We start from the raw sequence: 19,373 nt of genomic DNA on the forward strand, positions 1-19,373 counted from the left end.
CTGCAGCTGGAGGAACAAGCCCTATACAACAAGTGGGATCAGAAGGGATTTTGTGCCCCTATAAATGCTGCATTTAACTAATGACTCGGATTTAATCTGCTTCTCACTGCATAAAATAGATGGACATTTTTCTGGCATTATTTTCCATTAACTGATACTGAAGGGTGGAGGAGAAGTCATAATCCAAAAGCCAACAAATGATGTTGCGGGTGGTGTTTGCATTTCGTGTAGATTTGAAAACCTGCTGGCTCCCGCGGCCTGAGCAGGGCTGGTCTCTGCCCTTCTGCCCCGGGCAAGCCAGCGGGACGGGCGTCTGCCAGGCCAGAGGAGGCCGCGGAAAGGCTCGGAGGGTCCGTTCACCCCTTCCTCCGGTCATCCATCCCCGGCAGCCGCCCGCGGCCACCCCCCGCACCCCCTGGACACGGGCTCCACCGAGGGAGGGCTCCTCGGTCGGCGGAGCAGGAGCCGGGCGCCGCGGCGGGGGCGGTTCCGGGACCCCCGTGAGGCCGCGCCGAGGGATGCCGCGGCGCGGGACCGAGCCCGGCGCGGTGCCGCGGCGCGGGGGGCGCGGGCCCGTCCCTTCCGGGGGCGGTGCCGCGGGCGGCGGCCCCAGCCGGGCTGCAGGGAAGCGCCCGCCCCTGCCGCCCCCGGCGCGGTAAGATGGCGGCCGCGGCTCAGGCGCTGAGCGGCACCGGGCTGCTCCTGGCCGCCGCCGCCCTCGCCCTCCTGGCCGTGGCCATCGGCACCGACTCCTGGTACGAGACAGACGCGCGGCGGCACCGCGAGCGCTGCCGCGGCTTCGGCCACAAGCGCAGCGACCCGCCCGGCTCCATGTCGGCGCCCAGCTCGCACCTGCCGCTCCGCGCCCGACCCCCGCGGGCGCTCCTGCCCGGGCGCCCCCCGGCCCCCGCCCCGGCCGCCGCCGCTTCCGCCGCGCTGGACTCGCACTGCGGCCGCCGCTTCAACTCCACCGTGTCGGGGCTCTGGAGGCGCTGCCACCGCGCGGGCTACGAGCCGGACAGCGAGGAGCTCATCCGGAAAGGTGCGGGGGCGGGGGGCGGTGGCGGCCCCGCCGCTGTCCGTGGTGCTGAGCGCGGTGCCGCCGGGGCTGCGGGCGGGGCGGCGGCTGCCCCTGCCGGGGCAAGAGCGGGCCGGCGGGCGGGCGCGGATGGAGCCGTGGCTCCCTGGCGTGCGGGGAGCGGCGAGCGCGGCCCTGACCCCATCCCGGGTCCTGTGCGCCTCCCTCTCTGCTGGAAATGCTGCAGTGCTGGGTGGGACCGCGTCCTCAGAGAGCCCCTTCGGGGGCCCAGTGCAGGGCCTGACTCGGTGGGCGTCCTCCTAACCCTGACGCTTCCTTCTCATTGAGTGCCGAGAAACAATCAGTGTTGTTGATAGCACTGTGATTTTTTGCAGCAAGGTGAAAGGGACCTGTTGTTCCCATTCTAGCATGAGGGAGTTCTCATTGCTGCAGTAGATTGCCAGGCTTTCATGGTGGCAGATGTCACTCAGGGCCCCCGGGGAGAAAGGAGAGAAAGCTATGGATCTTCTGCTGTTGTGGCACATGGTACAAAGCCAAGCAGGCCATGAAGTATAAATATAAGTCCTGCATTTAATGGTACAAATAACGTAGTGGGCTGACCCATGAAGTCAATGGGTTATGTATGGTTAATAATAAATAACAGACTTAGTGTTCCAGCAGGTACATATTAGCACAGAGAGAGTAGGAGTTGGGAAAAGTGCTTCCATTGAGGCACAAAATGGAAATGCTATCTTAAGAAAGCGAGAGCAGTTCTTCAGCTTGGCTTCCAACTGTGACGCCAGTCCTGCACAGCAGAGGCTGGATAGACTGGCACTGTGAATCTCAGCTCGTCTTTGTCCCTTCTTTCCAATGCACAGCAGTGACTCTTACTTCTCGAAACTCTAGTGCTGTGTGCCTGGCTTCTTTCTCAATTTATTCTCCTAGGATCCATTTTATGTCATTTCATTTTTATTTCCATGCTGAACTCCTTTCACTAAAAGGGGACTCATTAATTTCTTTCTATTAATTGTGGCTGTCATGTAAAATATTTATCTATTTTTCTGCTTCACATCAAGCAAAATGCTTTCAGCTCCAGCTGAGATTAGCTAAGATGGGGGAACAGGTGGGAAGATACTAGTTTGGTCTCAGTACTTCTCTTTCTAAGGTATTTTCCCAACACCACAACAAGTCACATAGAGAGGCTAGAGTCTGCATTCTATATGTAGGCCATTACAGGGTGGTGAATGGTCTTCCTCAGTGTTTGATGGGTAAAACTGGAAGGACTCTAAATCCAGAATGTTTTCTGTCTACTCTGTTTCCTTTTTCCCCCAGCTGTTCTAATAAAAGACCTTACCTTTCCCTACAAAAACCATTGCCCCCCTTATATTCTTTGCCTATTAGGTCTGCAGTTGCTACTGTAAAGATTTATGTGTCATCTTACAGAGGGAAATTATTAATAATAGTTCTTGTAGAATCAGATCTTTAAATAGATATGACTCTCTTATCCCTTCTCCTGACCTGCTTTACTAGCAGCCTTTCCTCGTTCCCACTGTGTCTGTCTTTTCTCTGACAACTGTGATTAAGCAGCCTTTTCCAACTGATGGTCAGGTGTGGCTGCATCTGAGCTGTTCTCTGTAGCATGATACCAGATCTGGTGCTTCTGAAAAGGAAAAGCTGGTATTTTTTCCCCTGGTGTGACCTGAAGATTGCTCCTGTGCACTGCTGGAAGTCCTATTCCTCCTCAATTTGCATTAAGTTTTCAGCTAGCTCTTTGGTGATGTGTGATGCCTTTCTTTATTCCTAGTATTCCTTAATCTAGTGAAAGAGGAGTAAATTTTTTCCAACAGTTCTGTGGTAATTTTCGTTTGGGTTTATAGTCTCCATTTTTTTCTAGTCTCTGGAATAAGATTTCTTTCCTTTCTGCATCTCTCCTGAATTCTGAATAAATTACCTAAGTCCATAAATACACATACTCATAGATAATTCCATAGATTTGTAGTCCATCTAATCTGCTGCTATTAATACAAAGCAGTTTCATGGAAACTTGCATACTTGAACATTGTAGCTAATGATGCGTATACAAGCATCCATTTATATATCTGGGATATTTAAAAAAGCAAAATATATTCACTTCATATATTTAAAAGGAAAAAACTAGTCAGAAAATGTAGTGCAAAACTGAGAGGTGGGAAATGTTTAAATGTAAGATGGGAATGATATGTGAGATTTTTCTTATAATGCAAAATGACTGTTTTGGAACTGTGAAAAAATACAGTTTTGTTTTAAAAATACAATTAAAAGGCAAAAGAAGGAATGATGTAAAAACCACACAGGGGAAATGGAGATTAGCAAGATGTAAGAGATAGAAGGCGAAGAACTGAACCATTTGGTGGGGAAACAGAGGATCTCTGTGCACATATGGGAGGTTCTCTGAGTGTAAGAACAGGAGCACTACACGTCATCTTCTAGAGCCTGTGCTATGTGGATTCCACATTCAGTAACTGATGCTACAAAAACCATCTGCATGGGCTGTTCTTAAGTAGTGAGGTCCTGCAAGGGTTCATTATATATTGTTTAGGCATCTTCTCTACCTATTGGTAGAGTAAAAAAGTGTTGCTTACAAAATGGTGACAGTAGAAGATGATAAATTGGGAAAGATCCATTCTAACAGGCTGCTTTGGATGACTTGGTGGGCTCATTGAACATGTGCTTTAACATCTCAAAACTGAAGGAATTGAAAAACAAAATGTTCATCACTGTTGATAAACCAGGGATTTTATTGCTTTTCAGGCTTGCTCTGAAAAGTCTCTGGAGTGGGACTGGTACATCTCATATATACTGAGAAGACTTCTTGGCACCACAATGTAGCTGAGAAAGTGAGGAGAGCCACTGGATCCTAAAGCAGAGGAACACACCAGTTTGGGGCCATAGTGAGGCCCTTGAGAGAAAACTGCTCAATCCTGGTGTCTGTGCTTCCCATTCTTTCTCACTGATGAGAAGTGGGAAGAGTTACAGGATTGCCGGTCAGGTCTGTAGAGGATCTATTATAGTGGCATGTTTAACAAACTTGATCTGTTTGGTCATGGTCCTTGGTAAGTATGTTCTGTCAGAGTTCTTGTGGTATTTTAAAGGTTGATTCATTTGATCTGGTGGCCCTTGGGTGACAGTGTGGACAGAGTGAATGCATGGCTGTGGTGCTCCTTACAATCCTGGGCAGAAATGGTAGGAAAAGGCCTGGAAGCTTCAATGGCCAATTGGTCCCTGGGCATGAAGGAGGGGAGGGCCAGGCCTCACATGGTATTTAGTTGCTCACTGGCCATGGCTGCTCATGGGTAGGAGGGAGTCTCTCCCAGCTGTGTGAGAGTTGAACTGCTCTGATACTGGGCCACACAGCCACAGAATTGAAAATTACCCCCTCCATTTCTTCATAAACCTCTGGCACATTGTGTAAAGAAAACCTGCATGTGTCAAAGCTGGAGACAAAAACTAAGCTGGAAATCAGGGTGTGCTAAGCCCAGGATTACAGACTGAATGTATCACAGCAGGGTTGGGGTTTCCATGTTTCTGGCAGTTTAGGAACTGCCTGGGTATCTGGCTAGTCTAGCAAGCATCCTCTGACCTTTCCCATCCTTCGTCTTCAGTCAGGAGAAAGGACTCATCCAGAGACACTCTGTATACTCTTCCAAGGGGAACCTATCTGCAGTTGCAATCCTGAGGGGTAAAAAAAACATGTTGAGGACAAGGTGTTAGAAACAATGTTGGCTGTGAGAAGGCACAGGAATGTAGCTGGGCCATGAAAGTGTCAGTGTGACACTGCTGGATGCCGTTCATGTTTATTGTTTAATCAAGAAAATTGTACATGCAGTGTGACTCTCACAGTGTTCTGTTAAGGCCCTTAGAAATGCTGGCATCAGGCTGTCCATCTAACCTTTTTCTTGGATGTGTGCTTTATGGTTAACTAATGACCTGGAGGAGAAGGAAGCACCTGCCTCCTTCTGTCCTGCATTCCCAATGTACTTGTGTGCCAAAACAGACAACACACGCTTGTTGTTCACTGCATGACTCTGTTCTATTCAAGCCCTTGCCTGAAGGCAAAAGTTTGAATTTTGGCAGGCTTTCTTATGGTACTTGTCTGAGTGTGTTGTAAAAAAAAGGAAATCACTTTGCTAGCAGGTTTCTGAAATGGAGGGCAGGATGCTGTCCCTCTTTTATAGACTGCAATTTCAGGTATGTAAGGCTCAGGTCCAAGGACATACTGGAGTACCTTTGAAACACCTTTTACTTAACAATATTTTAGACTGCAATCCTGATTTTGATTTTTACTTTTTTTCTTGAGTACTTAGAGAACAAGGTGTTATATGGCTTTAAATGCAGTCCTGTAGAGTACCTGGCCATATTTGAGTGCATGGCATCTCTCAAATGAGACTTAGAGATTCACTCAGAAAATGAGAAACACAGGCTAGTGATGAAAAATGCAAAATTGAGGTTCTGAAAGGTGCCTGGGTGCGTGTTAAAATTTCCTGGGAGAAAGTGTCTTAGGTATCCAGCTGAGATCACACTCACTGCTTCTCCAAGTCCCTGACTCTCTTGTCTGCCTATTTCAACTTTTCTAGAAGATCTGCAGAGAGAGGCCTCCCTTGTTTTGCCTATGGTGGCTCACATTAGAGTGGGTCCAGCTTGTGCTTTCAGGAAAATGGAATCTTGTTGGAAAAAGAGCTTGTTCTGGTGTGATCAAAGGCTGTTTCCAAGCCTATGGATTAGAGGTCAGCACTGAGCTAAAGCCCTGAAATCTGTGCACTCCTGAGCTTTTTTTTTTTTTTTTTTTTCAAATTTTGCTGTTTTAATATAATTGTTGTGTGCTAACTATATAAAATCAGCACTTTGAATTCTGGGGAAGAAATGATTAGGAGTACAGTTTTTAAACCAGAGGCAGAATGAATTGATGTCCAAAAATTTCTAAATAACCAGTTTTGTATGGGAAGGTGGAGAGGTTTTAGTTTTAATTTACATCTTAAACTCTTGGAATAATAAAGAGCCAATATTTTTCTTAGTGATGTCTTAGCTGAGGAGTCCATAGCTTTGATCATAAGGGATGTATGTCTCTAGTCTTTGCTTTTTCTTTAATGAGCTATAAAAATAGTAATCCTTGCTCTTATTTAAAGTGCTGCTTCATATGTACTACTTTTATGATCAGGAAATGTAAGTGCATAAATAATACTTCTAATGAATGCAGTGCATTATAATCTGAAATCTGATGTCATTAGTTCTATTACATATTTCTCAATAATCCATGCAAATCGTGTCCATACTGAAATTGAGTTCAGTCAGCAGTCACAGGTGAAATTTGATTAGATACTGTGATATGTTGTGTATGGCCTAAGTTCTTAACTCAGATGTCTGCAGCCTTTGCAGTTGCACTGGCACCCTCTGACACTGGGTTGTGTTGCTGACCATTGGCACAGGCAGCTCCAGAGCCCTGTCCTGAGGAAGTGCCAGGAGGGAGAGGAGGGAGAAGTGCTCAGCAGGAGAGGGCCCCTGGCTGCAGGTGAAGGGCAGCACCTCTGCGCATTGTGTGCAGCTGCTGCAAGTGCTCTGTGCTGCTGGGGAAGCAGCAGGGAGCCACAGCAAGGGAAGGGGTGCTGGGAAGCACAGCTGAGAATTGGAGCCCACTTGAAATGGGAGGAAATTCAGATCACCTTTCCCTCCCTGGCCTGTTGGCTGGAATTGTCTGGGCCTCTCATATGCAGCTTCTGATCTTGTGAAATGGGGGCTTCCTCTTTGCAGATCCTTGCAGAAACCAGGTCAGTACAGTCCCAGTGAATATTGTTAGAGAACAAAATCAAGCTTCTCATTGCTGCGGGAGCCACAGAGAGCTCAGTTCTTCTGGGTTTTCTAGTGTCTTTTGCAAAGCTGATCACTGAATCTGCAGCTCTCTGCTAGTGATTGTTCACCAGCTTAATTGCTCACTGCCCAGTTGATTGTTTTTGAATGGTTCTTCTGCTCTATCATTCAAATAGTGGTAATGGCCCTGTAGCCACTGTTTAAGAGAAACTGTTTCTACTATTTAGCTCTTTTATCTTTCTGGTTGCCCTCTTCTACTCCACCATCCATGTTTATTCTCCCCCAATTTCTAAATTAAAAATCCCTTTCAAGACGAGCACGCTTGTAAGTTCACATTTACGTTTGGGGTACACTTTTCTTTAAGCTATTATGGAAACATAGTATTCTACCTGAATACTACTGTTCCCTGAAAGTAAAGCAAAGAGCCAATGACTATTGGAGAGAATTCAAAAGATTCTTCTATGCAGTTCACTTTCCAGCATTCATTCAAAATTTTCAAAGTGTTACAATTCTGTCTTCTTAGGGATGAAGCGGTCCTGTTGGTGCTTGGCCACATTCTTGTCTCCTTAGACATCCCAAAAAAGATCACAGCAGTTCCTCTAGAAAGCTTTTAGACGTGTTTTTCCTGACTCTCATTACTAACTTCAGCTGTTGCTTCTTGGAGAGACACCTGGCTCCTGCTTTGCCGGTGTTTCTTTGTAGGTTCTCTCCCCTCCTAATCCCAAAGCCTTTGAAGTAAACAGCTCTTTTTTGGCTACGTTTGCCCTGTTACTGAACGAAGGCTTCCCCTGTGTGAGCTCTGCTGGGCCAGCCAACCCAGCGGCGCGTGCGAGGCCAGGGGGCTTTCCTGCTGTTTCACACCGATGTCTCTTCACAGGAGTCATTCAGCGCTGCACTGCTGTGAAGTACCACTACACCTCCAGCTCTCTGCCTCGCAACTTGCCCATCAACATCACCAACACCATCCGGCAGGATGAGTGGCACGCGCTCCGTAAGTGGCCCTGAGCAGGCTCAGGAATGTTTGCATCACTGAATGCCCTAACGCAGTGCCAGCTGAGGGCTGGCATCACCTCATCTAAGCATGGCACTGGGCTCTAAGCATAGAGACAGATTGATTAGTGAGGAAGTGCAAGCAGCCAACTGTGTGATTGGAAGGGGACATGGGATTTGGAGGGGCTTAAAGCTGGGAATTTAGGAATACAGATGTATGTAGTGATGTGCAAGGTGTCATCGTATTCTGGATCTGAGCACAGAGAGTTCCTAGCTGGCTTACAGCAAAGGTGCTGCATCATTGTATAGATCCTGTTGCAATTTTCTGTGTGCACACCAGTGACCTGATTCAACCCCCTGGTGACCAGTTTTTTTAGGGAACATCTCAGTTTCTCTTTGCACCAACACCCGGCCCACAAGCTGCCTTACGCCCAAGTCCTTCCCACACGGATAACTGACCTGTAGCCTGTGACTGAGAATGATCTAATCAGTTTTTTTTTTGCTCTCACTTCTCTCTGGTTTTTTTATTCTATTGCTTACATAATTCAACATAGCCCCTGTCATGTGAGAGTCAGTGCCAAGGAAATCCTAGTTCAGCTGGAGACTGAACTAGGAGGAGACAAGAACGGCAATTTTACTATGGAAAGCAAAGTGCTGTTCATGACACTGGTACCCAAGCTTTTTTTTTAGAGCTTGTTACTGGAGTTGTTCCCATAATACTGTATTGATCTGCTGTCTGCTTCTATCTTCCCACTATTCCTCTTTTCAGTTCACACTGTGTGCCTCCCATGCACTAATCCTTTAGTCCTCTCCAGTGTCCCCTCTTGCTTCTTCTATTTTCAGCAGAAAATTTCCCCCCCCACAAACTCTGTCACAAAGAAAGATGTCACAGCAAAAAAAGAAAGAAAAAAAAAACCCTTGCAGTACTAACATGAGTTTGTGATGTACCCCTTCTGTCCCATGCTGGGGAGTATTTGGCTGATACTTTGGATAGAAATGCTCTCCAGTTACACAGTGTGCAGCACAATGGAGCCATTTTAGATGGATTCCCTTAGTTTCAGTGTAATGCGCAAACTACCTCAAAGAAGCGACAGGAGGAGAAGTCCATGGTTGAAATATAAACGTTAGAACCAGTAAATCCACATCTGGTCTCTGCACTGGCTGTTTTGTCTAGGTACTGCCATCTTCATGTCTTTTTGTCTTCCTTTTCTCCTTATCCTTCAGATCTGCGGAGGATGACAGCTGGCTTCATTGGCATGGCCGTCTCCATCATCCTGTTTGGGTGGATCATTGGTGTGCTGGGCTGCTGCAAACAGCAGGAGCTCATGCAGTACGTGGCTGGGCTGCTCTTCCTAATGGGAGGTGAGAGCCTTTTGCTTCTGCTCCTCAAGTCACCACATTCAGTATTGCTGCCTTGTAAAAATAAAAGTAACATCAGCCCACCACAACTACATGAAGCAGTTTCTTAGTGCAGCAAAATGTCAGCTCAGTGCAGTTACTACTTCCAGCACTGGGCAGGACCTGTGCTTGCATGGGTGCTGCATGTTTCTTAGTAGACCCTAATGTGTGTGCATGAGCCTTCTGCTCTAGAGGGCTGGTGTGTAGCCACGGGGGCCATGTGCACAAATAGCACAGTCCTCTGGCTTGCTCCAAGTGTGCAGCCTGTGGCTCCTGTCAGACAGCTCAGCCCAGTTTTCCCTAGGAATCATAGCAAACAAACATAAGTTAATGTGGAGCACTTTCTGGTACTCAAAGATGCTTAGATCTTCATGTAATGATGAAGTCCAAACCAGCCAAGCCTGGGAGGACATTGGCCCAATGATAAGGATGTGAGCTCAGTGCTTGCCAGGGGCATTACATCTGTTTGTCCTGGGTGGGAGCAGCCTTTCTGTATGACCAAAGGATTTTCTGAACTTTGGTTTTTCAGCTTGAAAATGGGCAGTATAGACCTGGAGTCTAGTGTAGTAGTGTATATTAAACATACTGGAATGCCTTGTGTTTTCGTAGGCTTTTTCTCCTCTATACAGGTGTTCAGTGAATGTGTAGCAGATGACAAAAATCTGGGCACACTTTGTGGGCCTAGGGTACAGCTGGCAGAAATGTGTGTGCTGCTAATGGAAACCAAAAAGTGCTGCATGTTGCAGCCCTGGGATTCAGTGAGCTAATTACCTTTCATAAGAGAAACAGGCCAAGTACTGTCTGGAACCTGATGACATTAGACACTGGAAATAGTCTCAGGAGAATCAAAGCATGATGACCTATGACTGAGCTCAAAATTGCAATGAAAGGTGCTAAGGTAGTACTGGTTATTGGTAAAGCAAGGTGTCCTGTAGTCCTACATGTTTTCCCTTTTTTTTGTTTTGTTTGTTTTTTTTTGTTTTTCTCACCTTATAAGGAGAGTGGCCAGTATGACTGCAGAAAAAACCCCAAGGGTAATTCTTGATTTTGAAAATGCATGACTTTGAAAATACTGAGGGAAAAACCAGAGCATAATTAACCTGTCTGAGGGCAGTGTAGAACCCTCTTGCTTTTCTCCTGCAGGTACTTGCTGTATCATCTCACTCTGCACATGCGTAGCTGGGATCAATTTTGAGCTATCCCGCTATCCTCGCTACGTCTATGGGCTGCCAGAGGACATCAGTCATGGCTATGGCTGGTCCATGTTCTGTGCCTGGGGGGGCCTGGGCCTCACCCTGCTGGCTGGGTTCCTCTGCACTTTGGCCCCATCACTCAACACCTCCCGGGCATCTGTACAAAAACCCAGACAAGAAAATGGGGCCGTGTGACCCCAGAGAGCGAGGAGAGACTCTGGAAAGCGCAGCCTGGGCAGAGCTGTGGGTTAACACCAGGAAGAGGTGGCATGTCAGCGTGTGGGGAGCAGTGCCAGAGCTGTCGGAATGCCAGCCCATGGGACGCTGCTACAGCCTCCAGTCGCAGACACGGACATTGCAAGTAACTCCAGGTCTGAATTATTGGCAACTTGATCATTGATGGTTTAAGGGGGACAGTTCTTTCAATTTGTTTTTCTTCTGTTTACAAGGGATTAAGTCCAAGATTGTGTCTTTTTTTGTGCTGTTTTTTGAACTGTACCTCCATGGTCCTGTTATTGTCCAGTTGTAAGGGATGTTTACGCACCAACTCTATTGCTGCAGGTCTGTGTAATTCAGACCCAATTTAGGGCAAGGAGCTAAGTGAAGTTGGCTTGAACACTTTTGCAACAGGCATGTCTTGTGTTGGCTCAGGCCATCCTTTCCCAAAAGAACCTTGATCTAAGCTGAGGTTTAGGCCAAAGAATTAGCCCATTCTTAGTATTAATTTATTTAAATCAGAAACCTGTGCTATTCTATGCTCGGATTCAGCTATTTACTCACTACTCAAACTGTTTCCAAAAGGAGCTAGCTGTAACTGAGCAGCAAGACTCCAAGAAAACTCTTACAGATTCTGGGAAAGCAGAGGAAAGTTTTTCTCAGCTTCTTACACAGTGAAGGTTATTCATCTGGCTAACATACCCTTGTTTTAATGGGGAGATGTATGCAACATGCAGCTTTTAACTATTCCACCAGAGGTACATTTTTCAAAATGTGTCATAGTTTGAGCTGCCAGGATCAACTTTCACTTCTGAACTAACTTCTGGGTGCAACTCCTGCTCTGTGAAAGGAGATGAGTAATTCTCCCTGAGCTCAAATAACAGTACTGCTAAAATAGCAGATGTACAGCCCCATCTAACATTAGTGTTCAAAGGAACCACAGTGTATTTTCCTCAGGAACGCGTGGCTTCTGCCCCTTCCACTGTCAAATGCCCTGAGCGCAGCGTGTCAAGAACACGTGTGTTCTGCTGGAACAAGATCCCTCTCCAAAATGAGCACTAAGGACTTGGTACCAGCACAAGTACTAGGGTTAACTCAGGAACATCAGCCAAAGTACTTTGGAGTGCATTTTTCTTTCATCCATCTATTCTTTTTTTCCTTCTTACATCCCCGCCCCTCTCCCAAGTGTCCAAAAACTGCACAGGTAAAGATGAGATGGCCAGCATTTGGAGATGTTTACATTGTATTTAAAATACAATACAGTGGCATGTAAGATACTTAATGCTAAAGTCAGTGTATTTATGAAAAGTGTAATTTTTAAATGGAAGTTGTAATTCTCAACTGGCATTAAAAGTACTGAAAGACTTGCTCGGTGGATGAAACCTTGAATTCTTTATGACTACTGACCTGACTGATTCCCCAGAGAGCTCACATACACACACCAGCAACAGTGTTAAAGCTTCAAGAGTAAAGTTCACATGACAAAGTTAAAACATCATTCATGTGTGAATTATGTTAACCCTTGCAAAGTGAGTGTTCAAAAGTTTCAAACTCTAACCATGCTGCAGGCTGTTCACTGGCTGTGCAGGCAAGAACCAGGGATGCTGTCTGAGGTGCAGGTCATCAATATCATGGTACACTTACTGCAGTATAGTCTCCTGGTCCTCATGAGGAAGTATCAGAGCAGGGTTTAATCCAGTGCTAGCTGGAGGAGGGTCCAAAGGCAGCATGGAGGGCACAGTGCACAGGAGGCTTTTAGCCTGCCTTTACACAGATGTAGAACCACCAAGCAAGGGTGACAGCCCCAACACATCAGGGATTTGTTTTTAAAGGGAAAAAAATGCTTTATTTTTTCCAGACAGAAAGTGTTACAGTCCAGTCTATTCATGTCCTCTGCCAAGGTGACAACCCTGACTGGGCAGGGATCAGGCATAGTACTGCAGATTGGCTTTTTTCTTTGCTTGAACTTCCAGGATTCCTTCCATGTAGTCCTCGTGGGTGAGCTCTGTAGCTCCACGGCGGAGGGCAATCATCCCCTGCCCAACGAGACAGTATTTAGAGAGGGAATGTGTGCACCACACCATTCCAAATAGCTGCTCCATTCTAGCTTTCACATTCCCTCCCATCAGTGCTATTCCTAAGGAGGAATACTCACCGCTTCGACACACACAGCCTTGCACTGGGCTCCATTGAAATCATCTGTGCAGCGAGCCAGTTCCTCATAGTTCACGTCAGGGCTAATATGAGCAAATGGGAAAAAAAGTCTGAGAACATGTACCAAATAGAAAAAGCAACGTAGGGACTTTCCTCAGCCCCACAGTGAGCTCCCAACAAATGACTGCCAACCACTTCTCAGCCCTGAGGTACCATAAGAAGTGACAAAAAGAGCCCCAGGCGGCCATACCTGACATTCATTTTGCGTGAATGAATCTGCATAATTCTGGCTCTGGCCTCTTCATTAGGCATTGGGAACTCAATCTTCCGATCTAATCGTCCAGAGCGGAGCAAAGCTGGGTCCAAGATATCAACCCGGTTGGTTGCAGCGATCACCTAAGTAGAAGTAGGATCATCAGTGTGAGGTACCTGGAAGACAGGCCTCTTCTCCCCAAAGATCCACCAAGCTTCTTCCCTGGACATTGTTTTCCATCCCCTGCTAGAATGCCCTGGACCTCAGCAGCACTCCCTGCTAGCTCCCAACCTTGACTTGTGTGTTGGGCTGGAAACCATCGAGTTGATTAAGCAGCTCCAGCATGGTCCTCTGCACCTCCCGGTCACCGGCCTTCTCACTATCAAACCTGAGGGGAAACAAGAGTAAAACCATCAGTATGAACCTGACCACCCTGTCCCTATGTTTTTAATCACATCAAAACACAGAATTACTGGAGTTCACGCTCCTTGGTTGAGGTGTTCCAAATTTTTCCTTGAAACTACAGTTCTACCATGATGAGGACTGCAACTAGAATAACTGTCAGCAGCACCTAAGACTTATTTAGTCCTTACAGCTGAATGGGGCTTATGTTGTCCAGGCCTACGTAGTAAATGAGGGCGAACATCTCCAGGTACCTGCTGCTATCAGAAAATAGTTTTATACAGCAGGAGGCTATCAGACAGATCCCAAGTCTGACAAACTTTGCTCCTGCGCCCAAGGACTGTGGCAACTGCTATCCATCTGTGACTTTGTTCACACTCTCTTTCTGAGTAAGTCATGCTTTAAAAGGCTCTGCTTACATACACAGGCAAAGGAGGCTGCTAGGCAGCTCCCAAGAACTCTACAACATGGACTACAGCTCACCTTTTAGTGCCAATGGCATCCAGTTCATCAATAAATATGATGGAAGGAGCTTTTTCCTTTGCGAGAGCAAAAGCATCGCGTACCAGCTTCGCTCCATCACCAATGAACATCTGCACAAGCTGTGGGCCTGCCAGCTTCAGGAACGTGGCCTGGGAGGTGAAAGAGAATCAATCCTAGGCCTCATTTCACAATAGGGTCACTTCTGAGTACTATAAGAAGCCATTAATAAAAACAAGCAAGGAAGCAAACAGACAGGAAAATCCCAGCCTTTGTAACACCAATTTGTGCGTATGACCCTCTTCCCCTGGAGGTGTTCTTGCTCTTTGTCAGTACTACTCTACAGCTGCACACACTTTCACAGGTTCCTTTTACCTTGGTCTGGGCAGCACATGCTCGAGCTAGAAGTGTTTTCCCTGTTCCTGGAGGCCCATACATAAGGACTCCTTTGGGTGGCTGTATACCCAAATTTTCAAATTTCTCCTTATGATTCATCGGCAGGACAATGGCCTCCACGAGCTACAACAAGAGAAAAATATTAATACATAAACCCATTCTTCTCCACAGATCCAAGCTGCCTGCTTTTGAGTTGGAAGTTAGAAGAGGCTGTCCACAGTCACAGCAGAAACTATACATAAAGTATCACCTCTTGGATTTGTTTATCCAGCCCCCCGATGTCACTGTACTGCTCGGTGGGCCTCTCATCCACCTCCATGGCCTTCACTCGTGAATCATACTCAGTAGGCAGAGTTTCCAGGATCAAGTAAGAGTCTTTGTTCACCCCCTGTAAACACAAGTCCTTTGCTTTTAACAGGTTCCCTCAGATAGCACTTAATAAACATGCAATCAAAGCTGATTAACTAAATCTCAAGGATGCAGGAATAACCAGCTTTGACACAGGCATTCATCAAATCACCCCAGCTTGGCAGAGTGGACAATGCCACAGTCACATTTTAAACAAGTGGTCCAGTTTATTTACAATAAAAAGACAGGGTTTAAAAAACTTACTAAGTGGTCTCTAAGCTTTCAGCACCTAATTGTATGTATAAAAGACACACACCCCAAAATGCTTTTCTTTACTACAAACAGTAGTAACTGAGCCCATAATACCTATCTATGAAAATTTTAGTAGAGAATGATCTTGGGGAAATCTGGACAGATTTGTCTTCTTTCTTAAAAGCAAGCCATATGCAATTTTCTGGCCACCATCATATCCAACAATCACAATAGAATCACTCACCACCAGATCTCCAGGCTTCAACTTCTCAGCATCAACCAACCCAATAACAGGCAGGAAATATGTCTGTAAAAAAGAAACCAAAGTGAGCACAACCAGATGTAGTGGGAGAAGATCCTCTGCATCACTCCTCACACCTGGTTGGGCACATGGCTCTTACCTGACGTGTAGAGGTCTTGATCACAGCACACTTGCCCTTTCTCTGGGAATCCAGGTCAATGTTTGCTCCATCCTCCTCCTGGTCATTTGGGTCAACATCCAGCAGCTGAAAACCAGGGTGAAAGAGTTCAAAACAATGTAACCAGGCTAGCAGGAATGATCCCAGGATTAATGCTTCTAACATACATGCAGTAGAAGAAATAAAACTTTTCATCATCCATCAGGAGTAGAATCCTGAAAGCATTAAAGCTGTCCTGTAAAAATTGATTTCTTCCTTTCCTTATGAAGCAGCATGCAATAGTGCATAGAAAGATGTTACAAAATTCAGAACAAAGTAGTAGCTAATGGCACTGATTCCTTCTCCCGTACAGCAGCAGCTCACATTAAGGCTTAGCTCATTAAGTTTTTAAACAGTAGTACAAAGCAATCTCATTTTTAATAGCAAACTATGAGCATTCTTTTTCCTATTATCAGAATTACTGAACTACAAAAGGAATGTGATAAAGTAACAGAGCCATGGCCTTTCATTTGCTGTTTCACAAGTTACAGAGAGCATGTGTCCAATTTCAGATGCTCAAGTTAACACTCAGAAGAGCTGTGCCACCCTCTGATGGTTGTTAAGTACAGATGAACAGTACCCAAAGCCTAAAGAATGACCCAGAGAACAAGTGGGCAAGAGACGTGCACTTCCAGGTCACAAATAAAACCAACAGAAAACTCTGAAAATCCTGGCTCTGGCAGCACTGGCAGTCTGAGAATACCCCAGGTCTTGAATCCCTGATGAGCTCCCTGCCTCTATAAATTGCACACACTTCTCCTATCACTACGTAAAAGCCCACCACCCTCACCTCAATGACATTGGAGACAAGGTATGGCAGCGTTTTGTTCACTTTGATCTTTTCACTGTTTTCTTTGATCTTGTCTTTCATGGCCTGGAGCTCGTGGGTCACTCTCAGTACCTCACTCTTCATGATCTGCAATTGGTACACAGAAGAAAAAGGAATAGTGTCAGAAAACTGAGGCAAGATAAAATTAATAGGTTGTTCCAAAAGCAAACCGTTACAGAAATCTAAGTCTGAAGAATAAAGGGAAATGTAATATATAAAAAAAAAGCAAAGCCAGCAAATTAGCCAAAATTTGCTAGGAATCAAGGCTATACAATCCATTCTGGTCTCTAACTAATCAATAACTCCAAATAATTTCTTCCCAGTGTCACCTGGTAGCCTCAGCCTAATCAATATGCCCCAGATATGGCAACTGTGGTTTGGTTTGGATGTGATCTTTTAATAAACACAGATACAAAACACACACCTATTTCAGTTATGTTTTGCAAGGTGGTTGGAACTAGATGATCTTTAAGGTCCTTTGCAACACAAAGCATTCTATGATTCAGCCTGGAGAAGAGAGGGCTCCAGGAAGACCTCATGGTGGCTTTTCTGCATTTAAAGCTGTCTTGTAAGAAAGATGGGCACAGACTTTTTAGTAAGACCTGTTACAACAGGACAAGAGGGTAAATTTACGCTAGATATAAGATTTCTTAATAGTAAGGATAGTAAACCACTGCAACAGGTTGCCCAAATATGGTGGTTGCCCCATCCCTGGAAACATTCAAGACCAGGTTGGACAGGGCTCTGAGTAACCTGGTCTAGGTTAAAGATGTCCCTGCTCACAGCAGGAGTTGGCCTTTAAAAGTCCCTTCCAACCCAAACTATTCTATGATTGTATTAACTGTAAGGAAAAAAAATGCTCTAACAAAAAAGTTCTGTATCCCCATCCAACAGTGAGTACATTTACAGCCAACACAGATGTCTGCAGTGCTGTCTGGCTGACGGTGCCAGGCCTTGTCCTCTCTTTCCTGGTCAGTCACACAGTGTGCCAACACACACTTTGTGATCCCCACGGAAGTGACTGGGGCACCAAGGGATCTCAGGAGACCTGCTCACACCTGAACTGGTGTGTGCGATTCTGTTCCATGGGGAAATCCACTGTGCACTAAGAAACCGTCTTTTTAAAAGTCTTTATGCCTAAGCATAATACTGTGCTGTAACACATTCACAGGACAGAACTGTAACAGGAGCCAATACAGAATTTGTGAAATAAAAATGCAAAAAACTTAATAAATTTGATTTAATAAAAAAGTCTAGAAAACATTAAAGGAAAACTGCCTGAAGGAAGGGTTCTTACAAACATTTTGCAAATATAATGCTCTTACTATGAAATGAAGAAGGCTACTTCTACTCCTTACTGTATTCTGCAGTTTAAAAATAAGACACAGATTTCCCTTTACTGTCTTTAAAGAATAATAAAGTACATTAGTAAGTCAGAATTACTTGTGGAGCCTGAAGCAGTATAGGATGAAGTTACCCTACAGAATTTATGAAATATTTTATCTCAATAATGCTAACACTGGGCAGCAAACATTCTAAGTTTGTAAGTACTCTTTTATGCAAAACATGTCTATCACAAGACAGGTCTATCTGCTTAACATCTCCATGAATGAACAAGCAAGAGGAGGGAATGTTTTCTCCTCGTGTTTGCAGATGACACCAAATGGGGGGCATAGTCTAGGCGTTCAAAGGCAGAGCTGCCACACAGAAACCTTGCAAAAAACGAGAACACAGGTAAAGCCCCGCAGCAGGGAGGGAAGTGCCCCTTGCAGTGACACATGCTGGTGACTGTCTGGCTGAGGAATGGACCGGGGGGTCTCCGTAAGACAATAAACTGAACAGCAGCCAGCAATGTGCCCTGACAGCAAGGCATCCTGGGCTGTGCTATCAGGACTGCAGGCAGTAGATGGAGAGAAGTGTTGAGTCCTCTCTATTCAATACTTTTAGATCCCACCTAGAGCACTCAGTCCAGTTTTGGTGTCCCCCCCATACAGCAATGACATTGATAAACTGGACTGAGTTCAGCACAGGGCCACCAAGATGGCTGGGGGCTGGAGCATGGCCCCCCCCTGAGGGAGGTGGGTTTGTTCAGCTGGAGAACAGAACAGCTGGGGAAGGAGGCATCAGAGACTGAACCAGACACTTCACAGGAATACACAATGGGCAGATGAAATAAAGACTGAAACAGGTGCAGCTCAGACTGTAGCAAAGCAAATCTTTATCCTCACGAGGTCTGTTAAGCAGCAGCACTGAACACCCTGCGAAGCGGTGCACTATGTGTCTTTAAAGGCTTTCAAATTCCAACCGGATCAAGCCCTGAGTAGCCTAAGTTATGGCTGACCCTGCTTTGAGAAGGAGTTTGGCCTGGAGGTCTGCTCAAGTCCCTTCCAACCTAAATTACCCAAAGATCCTACCCGACTCAGGGCACAGAACAGACTTCCCCCTCCCCTCTGCCTGTGTAACTTTAGCTAAAGCACCCATGGCTGGGTCGAACAGGCCCCCCTCAGCTTCCTCGGGTCGATGCTTTTCCAGTGATTCTTCCCCTGAACCTTCGCGGTTCAGTATTCCTCAATCTGCCGTTCTCGATTTAATTAACCGTGTTTAATTTTTTTGCTGTCCCCGTGACTGTGCTAACCCGTCCGCCCCGAACAAAAGCAGCACAGAGCTCCCGGGAGGGCAGGGCGGCCCGGCCGGGCTCCGCTGCCCGGCCCAGCGCGGCCCCCGCCTCTACCTTGATCTCGCTGTCGAGGAGGCGGGTGCGCTGCACGATCTCCTCCGTGGACATCTTCAGCACCTCCTCGCCGACACCATCCTGCGGGGCACAACGGCAGCGTTACCGTCAGCCCGGCCCGCGGCTCGCCCCGGCCCCGCCGCCCCCGGCCCGGCCCTGGCACCGGCCCCTCACCTCCGACTCATCCCACACCGACGCCATCTTTCCGCCGGCCCGCGGGAGCGCGCACGGCGCGGCGGGTTCGGCGCGGCAGATTCCGCACTGCGGCTCCCGGCGGCGCGGGGCGGGGGCAGCGCCACGGGCGGGACGTGCGGCCCGGGGGTTCCGCGCACCCTCCCCTGCCCCGGCGCTGCCGCCGCCGCCCCGATCGGGGCCCCCGCCGCCCGCGGCCGTGCCGAATCTGCCGGCGGGGCG

At 46.8% G+C, this 19,373-nt stretch overlaps 2 protein-coding genes across 2 annotated transcripts; one reads left to right on the plus strand and one right to left on the minus strand.

The window, feature by feature from the left end:
- Window positions 1-622: 622 nt before the first annotated feature.
- On the plus strand, window positions 623-12,023 carry LOC135448343 (transmembrane protein 178B-like). The gene is made up of 4 exons (XM_064714276.1): window positions 623-1,042; window positions 7,737-7,850; window positions 9,074-9,211; window positions 10,391-12,023. Exons 1-4 carry the CDS (start codon window positions 661-663, stop codon window positions 10,633-10,635), a joined length of 879 nt encoding a protein of 292 aa, XP_064570346.1. The 5' UTR covers window positions 623-660; the 3' UTR covers window positions 10,636-12,023.
- Window positions 11,890-19,318, minus strand: PSMC3 (proteasome 26S subunit, ATPase 3). The gene is made up of 12 exons (XM_064714277.1): window positions 19,134-19,318; window positions 18,960-19,040; window positions 16,190-16,315; window positions 15,343-15,447; window positions 15,186-15,248; window positions 14,592-14,729; window positions 14,321-14,464; window positions 13,949-14,097; window positions 13,355-13,451; window positions 13,061-13,206; window positions 12,812-12,893; window positions 11,890-12,692 (listed from the first exon to the last, which is right to left on the minus strand). Exons 1-12 carry the CDS (start codon window positions 19,158-19,160, stop codon window positions 12,582-12,584), a joined length of 1,269 nt encoding a protein of 422 aa, XP_064570347.1. The 5' UTR covers window positions 19,161-19,318; the 3' UTR covers window positions 11,890-12,581.
- Between the last annotated feature and the right edge of the window lie 55 nt (window positions 19,319-19,373).

This window comes from Zonotrichia leucophrys, chromosome 5 (genome assembly GCF_028769735.1).
Source record: "Zonotrichia leucophrys gambelii isolate GWCS_2022_RI chromosome 5, RI_Zleu_2.0, whole genome shotgun sequence".
NCBI classification, from domain to species: domain Eukaryota; kingdom Metazoa; phylum Chordata; class Aves; order Passeriformes; family Passerellidae; genus Zonotrichia; species Zonotrichia leucophrys.